At 47.9% G+C, this 14,416-nt stretch overlaps 1 protein-coding gene across 1 annotated transcript in view; it reads left to right on the top strand.

Moving 5' to 3' along the window:
• LOC137377250 (mucin-6-like) overlaps window positions 1-14,416 on the top strand; it is a 268,629-nt gene that overhangs the window by 83,050 nt on the left and 171,163 nt on the right. The window contains exon 11 of the mRNA XM_068046793.1: window positions 7,483-7,647. Within this exon, the coding sequence (XP_067902894.1) occupies window positions 7,483-7,647 (165 nt within the window). The remainder of the gene's footprint in view (window positions 1-7,482; window positions 7,648-14,416) is intronic.

Below are 14,416 nucleotides of genomic sequence, written 5' to 3'. Positions count from 1 at the left end.
GTCCTTCTGGCGCAGGAGGGTGTTTGTCATAATGAGGCCATGCTGAGTACATTTTGTCGTCAAACTAGTAATCCAGAGACCATAGGGGGAATTTTATGCAGTAAGCCACGATGGATTTTGTGGCATGTTGGGTAATATAATTAGGTGGGAAGTACTTTCTCAGATCCCCGATGGTGGCATATTTTGGAGGAAATAAATCGTCAGGTTTGCAGCATTCCTGGGTTCCCCCAGCGCGGTGGTGGACTATAGCTTTGCATTCATTTACATGCCATGAATACTCGTTACCCTACGCTTAGTTAGATTTAGTCCTACCTGCCAGATTAGCTGAACAGCGAGTGATATTCCAGTGCCACCCATTCATGAATCTTTCAACGTGGTGTGCAACAGTCGGATTTGTGCAGTTGAGTTGCAGGACTGTGCTCTTCTTTCTTTCACTCAGCCACTAAATTAATGCCACATTGGAATGATGTTTGCCTCCAGGATCGGCACCATCAAGGGTGAATCATCTCAGGGGATGGCGGCGACAGCATGGGTTGGGGCTACATGGAGGAACAGGGGAGGGTGGTCAGTGATGGAACTTTGGAGTTGATTGGGTGCATGGAGGAGCAGGGGAGGGTGGTCAGGGAGGGAAGGGTAGGTTCTCGGGTACATGGAGGAGCAGTGGAGAGAGGAGGGCAGCATGCAGGGTTTGTAGTTGGGTGGGTGGAGGAACAGAGAAGGGAGGCAAGCAGAGTCCAGGGTGTGTAGTGGCTGATTTTGACGTTGAAGCTGGCTGTATGTAGTTGCAGGGGGTGGTGTGTTGGTATGTACCTGTCAGAAAACTGATGGTCATGATAGGCCTAAAAGGAGGGAGGATCACTGTTGTCATCAGAGTCCTTTGTGTCTAGTCAGGGTACTGGCTGGCAAAAGGTCACAGCCACAGGGGGCAATTGTATATGGTAGGGGTTAAGGTCGAGACTTAGGCTGGATATTTGAGGTCATCATAGGGGAGGGATTGGCAAACTATAACCATATTCCTGGAGGTTCAACGGTGAGTGTCAGCAGTTGGATGGTGACAGGAGTAGGGACAGGGGGAGGAATGGCATGTGTAAGCAAGGGGGTGGAAAGGTTATCAAGGGTAAGTGGGAATTTGGAGTAATCAGCCATGAACGTATTGAATGGTGGAGCAGGCTCGAGGGACCGAGTGGCCTACTCCGCCTAATTTGTGTGTTCATATAAATTGATGATGAGCTGGTCCGTGGTAATGGGGGGGAGGTTCTATGGTAACAGGGGGAAGGGTGATGGTTGAGTTGGGTGGGTCAAGAGTGATGGGTGCAGGGTGGAAGGTGCCAGGAGGAGGTTGGAAGGTGGTCAAACTTGTCTGGTATCACAGACACAACATTTTCTGGTCAAAGAATTCAAGTCTATTGGGAGGAAACAATTGATGGTGGTTGGGATCTCCTGCTGCATGCAAATGTAAGGCACAGAACAGCAATCTGCTCATGACTCTGCTGAATGGTTCTGCTGAATGGCAGAAGGGTTTTACAACAATCTTCTCATCTCAACAATGAAAAGCTGCAAAGACATGAGTCTCATACACGCAATTTGTCCTCTAATGCGCGAACAATTGCAGAGACTGAGGAGGGATCTTGGTGATCAACAGATGATGCCTCAACAGGAGCAGCAGGCAGAACAAGAGGTGAGGCTGCTCAGAATGAGGCATTATTGAAGACGGGCAGTGGCATGTCATCGCATCCTCAGGACAAGGACACATTATTTTCAGATGTCAGTGAGGCATGAGGATGTGACATGCAATGGCAACAGAAATATGTTCACTCTTTCAGCTTTACCTGCAACCGCTTGTTTTCATTCCCTCAAGATTACTATTGCACTCGATTTCTTTACTGCCAGGGATCAATGGGCGACATACGTGGCATCTCACAATCTGTGACCCATAGGTGCATCAGGGGTGATCAATGCCCTTTTTCGACATGCCAATGATTTCATCTACTTACCTGTAGACGATGACTGTCAGGCAGCAAGGTCTAGTGGCCTTTGGCACCATCACTGGCTTCCCTAGAGGGCAAGGGGTGATCAACTGTGCTCATGGGGTCATTAGAGCTCCCTGAGACCAGCCTGCTGTCTTTGTCAATCGCAAAGGCTTCCACTCTTTAAACATGCAACTGATTTGTGACCACTGGAGAAGAATCATGCATGTTTGTTATGACTCCACATTTTGATAACTCCCAGCTTCCAGCAGTTTTCAAGGAACCAGCCAAAGTGGACGGATGGATCCTCGGTGACAAGGGTTACCCACTTTGTACATAATTGATGACACTAGTACGTCATCTCCAAAGCGCTGCTGAAAAGAGGTACAGTGTCGCTCATGCATCCACCAGAGCCGTATTTGAGAACACCATTGGCATACTGAAAATACAGTTCCGTTGCCTTGACCGGTCTGGAAGGGCTTTCAGTATGCGCCACAGAGGGTGTCACGAATAATCGCTGTCTGCTGTGCTTTGCACAACCTTGCAATTAGACATGGTAACATTCTGCAGGCGGAGGAACAGGATGAACACCAGTCCTCCTCAGATGAGGATGACTATGAAGTGGGTGAGGAGGAGAACAATGGCAATGATGCCATCATCGATATGAGAGCCATGGAGAGACATACAAGGGCATCAGGGAGAACCTAATTTATGCACGTTTCAGCCAACAATAAGCCACATGTTCAATGAACATTGGGAAGAGAAACATAACAATTCCCCACAGAAATTCACTTTTGCAAGAGATCTTAGTCATCTCTGCAATCTTAACGAAGCATGGCTGCACTTCCATGTGATTGGCATTTGAAATCATCCATGGGCTACAATGAATATGAATATACACCACTGAAAGCAGCATTGAGTTATGACCGTAGAAAACAAAAGTAAGGCATGACAGTATTGGAAAAAGTTATTAATCATCAATAGGAAAGCAGCCAATGTGATATGGACACTGGACATTTCGGGAGATGCTTGGCAAGCATCATTGCATTACTGCCACTGGACTCCAAAAAACTTCTTTGTGTCCATCTGCAATCAAGCAAAATATTATTGAATGGATCAAAAATTGATGAAATAAAAAGTGTTTTAATACATCTTTGCCTTTGTAAATGTTTCTACATCTCCCGTTCCATCTTCGTGCTCAAAACTGTTTCACTTTTCTTTTCCTGCCATTATGTCTCGGTGCGACACCGACATTAGCAGCTGAGGTGGAGGCAGTCTGCTCAGTGACCTTCCCCATTGCTGTGGATGACCTTGGCGGGCGTCCTCTAGAGCAACGGGGCCTTGATGGTTCCATCCTACTGGGGATCTGAAGCCATGGTGCTTGAGTATCCCCCATGTGCTCACCTGTTGCAGGTAAGGGTGTCAATGTCGGGGGTGGGGGGGAGGGGGGGGGTGGGGAAGGACGAAATGCCACTTTCCTTGGAGATGTCCAGAGAGGAAGGCCCCGGGGCAGCTGGCACATGCTCCCCCTCCATCCGTGTGCACAATGGCACCTGTCTGTCTTCCTGAGGGGAAGGAGCACCTGGAGGGAGGTCCCCCTCTTGCTTAGATTCTACTACATGAAGCCCACAGCAACAGCGATGGAGTGCAGGTCAGATTGCATATTGCTCGAGTGCTCAACCAGACTGGCTAAGGACCTCACCAGACTCTCCACTGAGGAAGCCATACACTCAAATGCCTGCGACATTGCTTGCATGGACTCCTCCATGGCACGCACTAAGCCACCCATGACCTCCGACATCGCCGACATATTTTTCACATGGTTTTGCTGCACATCCAGCAGACTTCTCATAGCAACAAACAGACGATTATCATGAGCATGGGGCCGAGCAGGATTCTGGTCCCCAGCAGTCCTCCGATTGTCAGGGGACCCGGCTGACACATGCTCCCTCAGCTGCTGGGATGCATCTATGTCGTGCACACCAGCTTGTGACCCAGATTCTAATCTTACATCCCCTACAGACTGTGTGGATGTATCTGTCTGGCGGAGTTGGAGGAAGAGGCAGGTGACGGTGCACCCTCTGAGGCATTGGCTTCTTCTTGCTCCAGGGGAGGAGTCTTGGGCCATGTGGTGTTCTGCTACTCGAGATACTTTAAGCATGCGCTTCACATGAGTTCACACAATTTCCTTCAGTTTCCACATATGGCTGCAAAAGCAGAGATGATACTTCATCCTTACGCCTTGTGGCTCTTGCCTCACCTTCTCCGCTCGCCCTGCCTCCCTCCTCCTCTCGTGATCTCAGAGGCCTCCTCCTCAGCCACGGTCAGCAGCCTGATGTCAGGGGCCCTTCCTCCTGTCTTAGCACGCTCGCGCTGGCTGTTGCTTTGCTCCTCCTGCAACAGACAGTGCAGATTTAATGACATCACAACCATTGCATACATGCATCAACATCACTCATTCTGCATTGGCTTTTGCACAACACATCCAATCACATAAACAATGCTAATCTTCATCATTTAGTAAATGGCACCAAGGCTGCTCACACGTTCAACTGCATTCCTTGTGTACCCTCTGCCTTAAAGACACCTACCCATGGAATAAATCAATGGAGGAACCTCGCCAGGACCACTTACCCTTGCTGATCAGAGCAAGTCCTTGATTTGCTTGTGGCACTGCACCCATGCTCTAAGATTTACCCCTCAGTTCAAGACCTCCTCCAGGCCACCTTGGTGAGGGTGGAGTATCTTCACACTTCATCTGCAGGGAAGAGGACCTCCTGCCTTCCCCTGATGGCTTGGAGGAGAACCTGCAGGGATGCATTACTGAACTGTGGGCAGGACGTTGTCTGCTGGCTACCATTTGATTCACTTTGACTGTAGGGAAAATAAAGGGTATGAAGTTGGTGGTGAGTTTCACAAAATAAGGGAGGCAAAAATTGAAAATACAAGTAAATCGCTGTTTCACCTGGAACGAGCGTCTGGGGCCTTGCATGGTGAGAAGGGAGGAGGTGAAAGAGCAGGTGTTGCATCTCCTGTGCATGCATGAAAAGGTGCTGTGGAAGAGGAGGGAGTGTTGGGGGTAACCGAGGAGTGGATCAGGGTGTCGCAGAGGGAGCGCTTCCTTTGGAATGCTGAATGAGGAGAGGTGGGGAAGATGTGCTTGATGGTGGCATCACGCTGGAGGTGACTGAAATAGTGGAGGATGATCCGTTGAATATGAAGGCTGGTGAGGTAGAAGGTGAAGACAATGGAATCCTATTCAGATTTTGGGAGGGCGGGGAAGGGGTAAGAGCAGACGTGCATGAAATGGAACAGACGTGGTCGAGGGCCCTGTCAACCATGGTGGGCGGAATCTTCAGTTGAGAAAAAGGAAGGACATATCAGAAACACTTGCATGGAGATTGCACCATGGAACAAATGCAACAGAGAAGGCCCTCAACTGTGTCCGTTCCATTTTTTGCACTTCTGCTCTTACCACCACCACGCCCCTAAGTGAACCATGATAGGGTATCCCTTTTCCTCACCTTCGACCCACCAGCCTCTGTATTCAATGGATTATCTTCTGCCATTTCCAACACCCCCACCCCCCTCGCATGATATGACCACTAAACATCTGCCCCTCCCCTTTCAGCATTCCGAGGGGACCATTCCTTCTGTGATACCCTGGTTTACTCCTCAGTTACGCTCAACACCCTTCCCTTTCCTACATCTCCTTCCCATACAAATGCAGGAGATGCAATAACCGCCCTTTTACCTCCTCCCTTCTCATTGTCCAAGGCCTTCCAGGTGAAACTGCGATTTACTTGTATTTCATTTAATTTGATATACTGTATTCGCTGCTGACAATGTGTTCCATTCTAGATTGGGGACAGCCAATGCAGATTAGGTGACCATTTTGCAGAACCCCTTTATTCAGTCCACAAGCAATTGGAAGCTCGGGGTCACACGTCATTTTAATGCTCCACCTTTCTCCCACTCTGACCTTTCTGTCCTTAGCCTCCTGCAGTGTTCCAATGAAGCTCAACGCAAGTTCGAGGAGCAACACCTCCTCTTTTGACTGGGCATTTTGTAGCCTTCCAATCTCCAACTTGAGTTAAACAATTTTAGATAGTAACCTCTGCCCCCATCGTGTTTCCTTTTTCTTTGCTGCTTTTGGTTTTTCTCACTTTGTCCTTTATTTGCTTTCATTTGATGGCTGTTCATGATTCTGCCATTCACATCTCCTGTAGACACATCATTTTGTTTATTTGCTTGTCTCATTACCACTCACTTTGGCTCTGCATGCATAACTCATTTAACACTTAATCTATCCTGCCATAGGCTCCAACATAGTCCTTCCCTTTTGTTCTTCTTTCACCCTCCCCCCTTTCACTTGCTTAAAACCCATTACATCTCTAACTTTTCCAAGTCTGATGAAAGGTCATTGACCTGAAACATTAACTCTGTTTCTCTCTCCACAGATGCTGCCTGACCCGCTGAGTACTTCCAGCATTTCAGTTTTTATTCTTGGGGGTTATCATTGACCAGAAACCTAACTGGACCAACCATATAAATACTGTGGCTACAAGAGTAGGTCAGAGGCTGAGAATTCTGCAATGAATAACTCACCTCTTGATTCGCAAAGCCTGTCCACCATCTACAAAGTACAAGTCAGGAGTGTAATGGAATACTCTCCATTTGTCTGGATGGGTGCAGCTCCAACAACTCTCAAGAAGCTGAACATCATCCAGGACAAAGCAGCCCACTTGATCAGCACCCCATCCACCACCTTAAACATTCACTCCCTCCATCACCGACGCACAGTGGCAGCAGTGTGTACCATCTACAAGATGCACTGCAGCAATTCATCAAGGCTCCTTCGACAGCACCTTCCAAACCTGTAACCTCTACCACCTAGAAGAACAAGGGAAGCAGACGCATGGGAACACCACCACCTGCAAGTTCCCCTCCAAGTCACACACCATCCTGACTTGGAACTATATCGCCGTTCCTTCACTGTCACTGGGTCAAAATCCTGGAACTCCCTTCCTAACAGCACTGTTGGTGCACCTACCCCACATGGACTGCAGTGGTTCAAGAAGGCAGCTCACCACCACCTTCTCAAGGGCAATTAGGGGTGGGCAATAAATGCTGGCCTAGCCAACGATACGCTCACATCCCATGAAAGAATAAAAAAAATCATATTTTCCATCAGCACTTTGTTATCGTGCCCCACCTATTACTTTTGATCGTAGAGGACTGGTAGCTCACCTCTCCCTGTAATTCTGTCATTCCCATCTTAAAAATAAGAGTGACCTCTCATTACTCTCATTCCAGTAGCAGTCTTTGATCAGCTAATAGACACAGCTGAGGTTAGGAATGTGCAGTGTGGGAGTAATGGTGGACACAAACTCACCTCCTACTAGTCTGTGATACTGTATGCTGGTACTGGTTGTACTGCAGCAACTCAAACAATGACCAATCTCACTTGCTGCAGGATCTGATCAATAATCCTACACTGTTTATTCTCTTGCAGGGTTGTGTGGTAATTTCAATGGAGACTCTAAAGATGATTTCAAGAGCAGTATGGAAATCTCAGAAGGGATTGCTGCTATATTTGTCAACACCTGGCACATTGGTGGATACTGCAAACATGTGATCGACAAACATCCAGACCCATGCTCCCTCAGTCAGTTCAAATGTAAGTGGCTAAAATGAATGTTTCTTAGCGGCTGAAATATGTGAAATTTCAGATTTTTTTGAATGGGTAAGCAATTCGGCAGATTTATCTCAGGCATTGGGTTTGAAGAGAATTAGAGCCATAGAGAAACATTTATGGCACATAAGGAGGCCATTCAGCCCATTGGGTCCATGCCTGCTCTCCGCAGAGCAATCCAGTCAGTCCCACTCTCTCAGTCGATCCCCATAACCCTACAGGTTTATCTGCTTCAACTGCCCATCCAATTTCCCTTTGAAATCATTGATTATTTCCCCTTCCACCACCCTCGTGGACAGTGAGTTCCAGGTCATTAGTACTCGCTGCGTAAAAAAGTTCTTCCTCACGTTGCCCCTGTATCTCTTGCCCAAATCCTTCCATCTCTGTCGTCTTGTTCTTCAGTTAATCGGAACAGAATCTCTGGTGGTGAACAGCAGGAAAACTAACTCTTTGTCCCAATCATGGAGGTACTCACATCAATAGGCTCTGATCATGGTTTTCAGGGTTTGGTGGTTGCCATTTTTGCCCCTCTTTAAGCCAAGTTTCCGTTATAGCAACGATATCATGTTGCCATGTGTCTATCTGTGCCCTCAGCTCATCGGCTTTATTTACTATACTCCTTGTATTTAAATAAATGCCCCTTAACACTGCCAAATTCCTGTGCTGCACACTTTTTAACCTTCGCTTCTTCTGTCTTTCAGAGTCACTCGCTAATTTTCTGCCTCCTGTTCCCTGCCCTGAAATTGTCCTATCTAAGACTGCACTCAGGTTCCCACCCCCCTGCCAAACTAGTTTAAACCATCCCCAACAGCACTAGCAAACCTTCCTGCAAGGATATTTATCCCAGCCCTGTTCAGGTGCAGACTGTCTGGCTTGTACAGGTCCCACCTTCCCCAGAACCGGTCCCAATGCCCCAGAAATCTGATGCCACAGGAGGCACACTCTACTTGGCCAAGCTGCCCTGCCATACCTTAGCTTTACAAACTAATTATTGCTAATGTAATAAGTAGAATAACTTACCAGTTACTTGTCAATCAGCTTCTTCCCCTGTACCGCGGAGGCTGAAAAAGCAGAAAAGAAAAGAAACCAAAGAGCTCCTCCTTCCCCTAGTCAGTAAAATCTCTCAGACACAACTCACAGCCTCACTCTGTCCAAACAGCACTAATCTAATTAGTAATTAATACTAAATTACACTAATTAAAAAAACCTCAGTCGTGCTAACCTTCTTACTTACAAGGCAGCTGTTTGAGGGTTTTTTAAAAAAGAACTTTTTTTTCTCTGCTTTTTAAAAAGTTATTTACAGGCAATAACAAATGTTATCTACCAACTAATCAGCTTACAGATTTCCCGTGATGTCACTTGTAGATTTTTCTTTTTGCACTTTTTGGACGCAGAGCGAGAGAGAGAGAGAGAGAGAGAGACTGCCTCCGCTCCTCTGGTAGGAAAGGCCTCGCACCGATCCCCGGCCTGAATTTAAGTCGCTCCCGGCTCCCGACTGCCTCCGCTCCTCTGGTAGGAAAGGCCTCGCACCGATCCCTGGCCTGAATTTAAGTCGCTCCCGGCTCCCGACTGCCTCGGCTCCTCAGGTAGGAAAGGCCTCGCTCTGATCCCCGGTCTGAATTTAAGTCGCTCCCGACTCCCGAGATCTTCCGCTCCTCAGGTAGGGAAAAGCTACCCTTTGTTCTCTCCGCCACCCACTCCCCTTCACTAGCTTACAACCTAATTCTTTTCTAACCTTTACTAGTTCTGATGAAAGGTCACAGACCTGAAACATCAACTTTGCTTCTCTCTCCACAGATGCTGCCAGACCTGCTGAGTTTTTCCAGCACATTTTGTTTTTGTTTCAGATTTCCAGCAAGTGTAATATTTTGCTTTTATTTATTTCACTTTGTGTCCTTCTTGGGCTTCTGGGGATTATTAGGGAAAGGTTTTCCTTAATAAAAGGGTTTATGTGTGAACTCATAATCGTCTGCCATTGCAGCAGCGTCACTCACCGTTGTAACCCTTTGTTCTTCAATATGGGTCTTTATACTAATTGGAATACTATTTTAAAATTCCTCCCATAGGATCACCTCTTGTAAGCTCTCATATAAGGGTTCTAACTTCAGAGGTCACAGCCAGCGATTGAAAGCCAGGCGTTTAACTTGCTCAAATTCAATAAAGGCTTGAGCAGGTCTTTTTTTAGTGAGTTCAGTCTTTCTTTTGCTCGTTCAAACTCTCCTGCCTCTCTCGCCCTTTGAATCTCTCTTTCCTTTTTGTCTCTTTTCCTTTGAAAGACGAACGCCATTCTCCACATTTCCAATTGAATTCTAGCCGATGCTACTTTGTCAGACTCAGGTTCCATGCCTGTGTCTTCTGGTTCTGACAATACTAAAGTGACTTGCTAGTATTTTCAGGATCTCCGCCTTTCTTGCTTTCGGTCTTAAAGGGAATCCGAACTGGTTAACCACCTCTTTTAATTTTTCAATATTTAATAGATTTAGTGCACTCCGTGATAACTAGCTGTTCTACAAACACTTTGGCAGCGAATGTGACCATGTCTTAAATGTTCCAGTACAGTAAAAACAATATGAGGAAACCCGATTTAAATTTTTTAAACTTTACAATCAATTTGCCTCCTACTTACAAATCACTCGTTTAACCTAATGTTCCAGATCCTGGACTCATGAGCCCCCAGTCTGTTACAGACAGGTGGGAAATGATTGGGGTGGTTTCCCTTTCTCACCTCTCAACTGACCGAAGACAGTGTTTTTATTAGAATGTGATTTAACCCTTGAGTATTTTAATGGCCAATAAACAGACCTCCTCACCCCCTCCACCCCAACCTCCTCCCACCGGCATCCACCGAGCCCTGAGCAGAGGCACTAACAACCCCACTGCCTTGTGGGTGTCTCGGGAGAGACCAAGGCTAAGTGAGTAAACCCTGACAGAAAATTCGGAGCGGAACCCCGAAGGCAGTCATGTGCCACCTTTGGCATGTTTCCAGCAGTTCCTGCAGCCATACCGGTGCCAAACGTCATGCTCTGCACACCTTTGGACCCCACCAGGAAGGCCAAGAGGGGGGTTTTGACACTTGGGCAACTCACAACCACCATACATCCGCCCAGGCATGCGCCATGGAGACTCCATAGTCGCCTCACAGCGACCAAAACAACACGGAAGGCAGCAGTTACTGGTTCTAAGTCCAGTTCAATTGGCGTAGAGATTGGGCGCCATGGGTTGCCTTTGTCGGTGGGAGAGGTCATCGCATCTCACTGGACAGCTACCGCCCGCCTCAAACCGGGCAGCCCCCAGTCAGTAAGGTTCTGTCCCGCCACAGTCCACCTGCTTCAATGGGTGCTTGGAGCTCAGGGTCATTGCCCGACAAGTGGACTGTAACACTGCACCAAACGGCAAGACAAAAAAAGGAAAGAAGGTACCAGCCCTTCGTTTTGCAAGCTGGAACATCAGAACTATGTGTCCTGGCCTGTCAGAAGACCCTACACAAATCAACGATTCTCAGAAGACCGCCATCATTAACAACGAGCTCAGTAGACTCAATGTGGACATTGCAGCACTTCAGGAGACACGCCTCCCTGCGAGCGGATCTCCAAGAGAGCAAGACGACACCTTCTTCTGGCAGGGTATGGATCCTGAAGAACCAAGACAGCATGCAGTAGACTTCACCATCAGAAACTCCTTGCTCAGCATGATAGAGCCACCTTCAAATGGCTCGGAACGTATACCGTCCATCCGACTGCTCACCACCTCTGGTCCAGTACACCTACTCAGCATCTATGCTCCAACACTCTGCTCTTCACATGAAGTTAAAGACCAGTTCTACGAGGAACTCCATAATATTATTAGTAGCATCCCCAATTCCGAACACCTATTCCTGCTGGGGGACTTCAATGCCAGGGTTGGGGCCGACCACGATTCATGGCCCTCCTGCCTTGGGCACTATGGCATTGGAAAGATGAATGAGAATGGACAGAGACTGCTCGAGTTGTGTACCTATCATAACCTCTGCATCACCAACTCGTTCTTCCATACTAAACCCTGTTACCAGGTTTCATGGAGACACCCAAGATCACGTCGCTGGCACCAGCTGGACCTCATCATCACAAGGTGAACCTCCATAAACAGTGTTCAAATCACACGCAGCTTCCACAGTGCAGACTGCGACACCGACCACTCCCTGGTATGCAGCAAGGTTAGACTCAAACCAAAGAAACTGCATCACTCCAAGCAGAAGGGCCGCCTGCACATCAACACTAGCAGAATTTCTTATCCACAGCTGTTACATATGTTCCTAAATTCACGTGAAAAAGCCCTTCAAAACACTCCTACAGGGGATGCAGAGTCTAAGTGGGCCCACATCAGAGACGCCATCAGCAATGACCACCTATGGCAAACGTGTGAAGCAGAACGCAAATTGGTTTCAATCTCACTTTCAAGAGCTGGAACCTGTCATAGCCGCTAAGCGCATTGCACTGTTGAACTACAAGAAAGCTCCCAGCAAGTTAACATCTGAAGCACTTAAAGCAGCCAGAAGCACTGCACAAAGAACAGCCAGGTGCTGCGCAAATGACTACTGGCAACATCTATGCAGTCGTATTCAGCTGGCCTCTGACACCGGAAACATCAGAGGAATGTATGATGGCATTAAGAGAGCTTTTGGGCCAACATTCAGGAAGATCACCCCCCCCTCAAGTCTAAATCAGGGACACGATCACTGACCAACACAAGCAAGTGGAGCACTACCTAGAACTGTACTCCAGGGAAAATGTTGTCACTGAGACTGCCCTCAATGCAGCCCAGTCTCTGCCAGTCATGGATGAGCTGGATGAGCAGCCAACAAAATCAGAACTGAGTGATGCCATTGATTCTCTAGCCAGTAGAAAAGCCCCTGGAAAGGACGGCATTACCCCTGAAATAATCAAGAGTGCCAAGCCTGCTATACTCTCAGCATTCCATGAACTGCTTTGCCTGTGCTGGGATGAGGGAGCAGTACCACAGGACATGCGCGATGCCAATATCATCACCGTCTATAAGAACAAGGGTGACTGCGGTGACAGCAACAACTACCGTGGAATCTTCCTGCTCAGCATAGTGGGGAAAGTCTTCACTCGAGTCACTTTAAACAGGCTCCAGAAGCTGGCTGAGCATGTCTACCCTGAGGCACAGTGTGGCTTTCGAGCAGAGAGATCCACCATTACCATGCTGTTCTCCCTTCGCCAACTACAGGAGAAATGCCGAGAACAAAAGATGCCCCTCTAAGTTGCTTTCATTGATCTCACCAAAGCCTTTGACCTCGTCAGCAGACGTGGTCTCTTCAGACTGCTGGCAAAGTTCGGATGTCCGCCAAAGCTACTAAGTATCATCACCTCATTCCATGACAATATGAAAGGCACAATTCAACATAGCGGTGCCTCATCAGACGCCTTTCCTATCCTGAGTGACGTGAAACACGGCTGTGTTCTTGCACTTACACTGTTTGGGATCTTCTTCTCCCTGCTGCTCTCACATGTGTTCAAGTCTTCAGAAGAAGGAATTTTCCTCCACACAAGATCAGATGGCAGGTTGTTCAACCTTGCCCGTCGAAAAGCGAAGACCAAAGTACGGAAGGTCCTCATCAGGGAACTCCTCTTTGCTGACGATGCTGCTTTAACATCTCACACTGAAGAGTGTCTGCAGAGACTCATCGACAGGATTGCGGCTACCTGCAATGAATTTGGCCTAACCATCAGCCTCAAGAAAACGAACATCATGGGACAGGACGTCATAAATGCTCCATCCATCAATATCGGCGACCACGCTCTGGAAGTGGTTCAAGAGTTCACCTATTTAGGCTCAACTATCACTGGTAACCTGTCTCTCGATGCAGAAATCAACAAGCACATGGGAAAAGCTTCCACTGCTATGTCCAGACTGGCCAAGAGAGTGTGGGAAAATGGCACACTGACACGGAACACAAAAGTCCGAGTGTATCAAGCCTGTGTCCTCAGTACCTTGCTCTACGGCAGTGAGGCCTGGACAATGCATGTCAGCCACGAGTGACGTCTCAATTCATTCCATCTTTGCTGCCTCCGGAGAATCCTTGGCATCAGGTGGCCGGACCGCATCTCCAACACAGAAGTCCTCGAGGTGGCCAACATCCCCAGCATATACACCCTACTGAGTCAGTGGCGCTTGAGATGGCTTGGCCATGTGAGCCGCATGGCAGATGGCAGGATCCCCAAGGACACATTGTACAGCGAGCTCGTCATTGGTATCAGACCTACCGGCCGTCCATGTCTCCGCTTTAAAGATGTCTGCAAACACGACATGAAGTCCTGTGACCTTGATCACAAGTTGTGGGAGTCAGTTGCCAGTGATCGCCAGAGCTGGCGGGCAGCCATAAAGGCAGGGCTAAAGTGTGGCGAGTCAAAGAGACTTAGCAGTTGGCAGGAAAAAAGACAGAAGCACAAGGCGAAAGCCAACTGTGTAACAGCCCCGGCAACCAATTTTATCTGCAGCGCCTGTGGAAGAGTCTGTAACTCTCGAATTGGCCTTTATAGCCACTCCAGGTGCTGCTCCACAAACTACTGACCACCTCCAGGCGCTTAGCCATTGTCTCTCGAGACAAGGAGGCCAAAGAAGAAGAAAACAGACAAATGCTAGGTTTTCTCGTAGGTTTAAGATAAATGTTTGTCAAATAATACCTGAAAATATTCGCGTCACCTGTTCACACGCAGTCACATGCACATACAAAGTAGAGATTAATAGAAATCAT

This window comes from Heterodontus francisci, chromosome 14 (assembly GCF_036365525.1).
Source record: "Heterodontus francisci isolate sHetFra1 chromosome 14, sHetFra1.hap1, whole genome shotgun sequence".
Lineage (NCBI taxonomy): Eukaryota > Metazoa > Chordata > Chondrichthyes > Heterodontiformes > Heterodontidae > Heterodontus > Heterodontus francisci.
The sequence above is the reverse complement of the archived record's forward strand: the minus strand, read 5'-3'. Positions and strand labels throughout refer to the sequence as shown.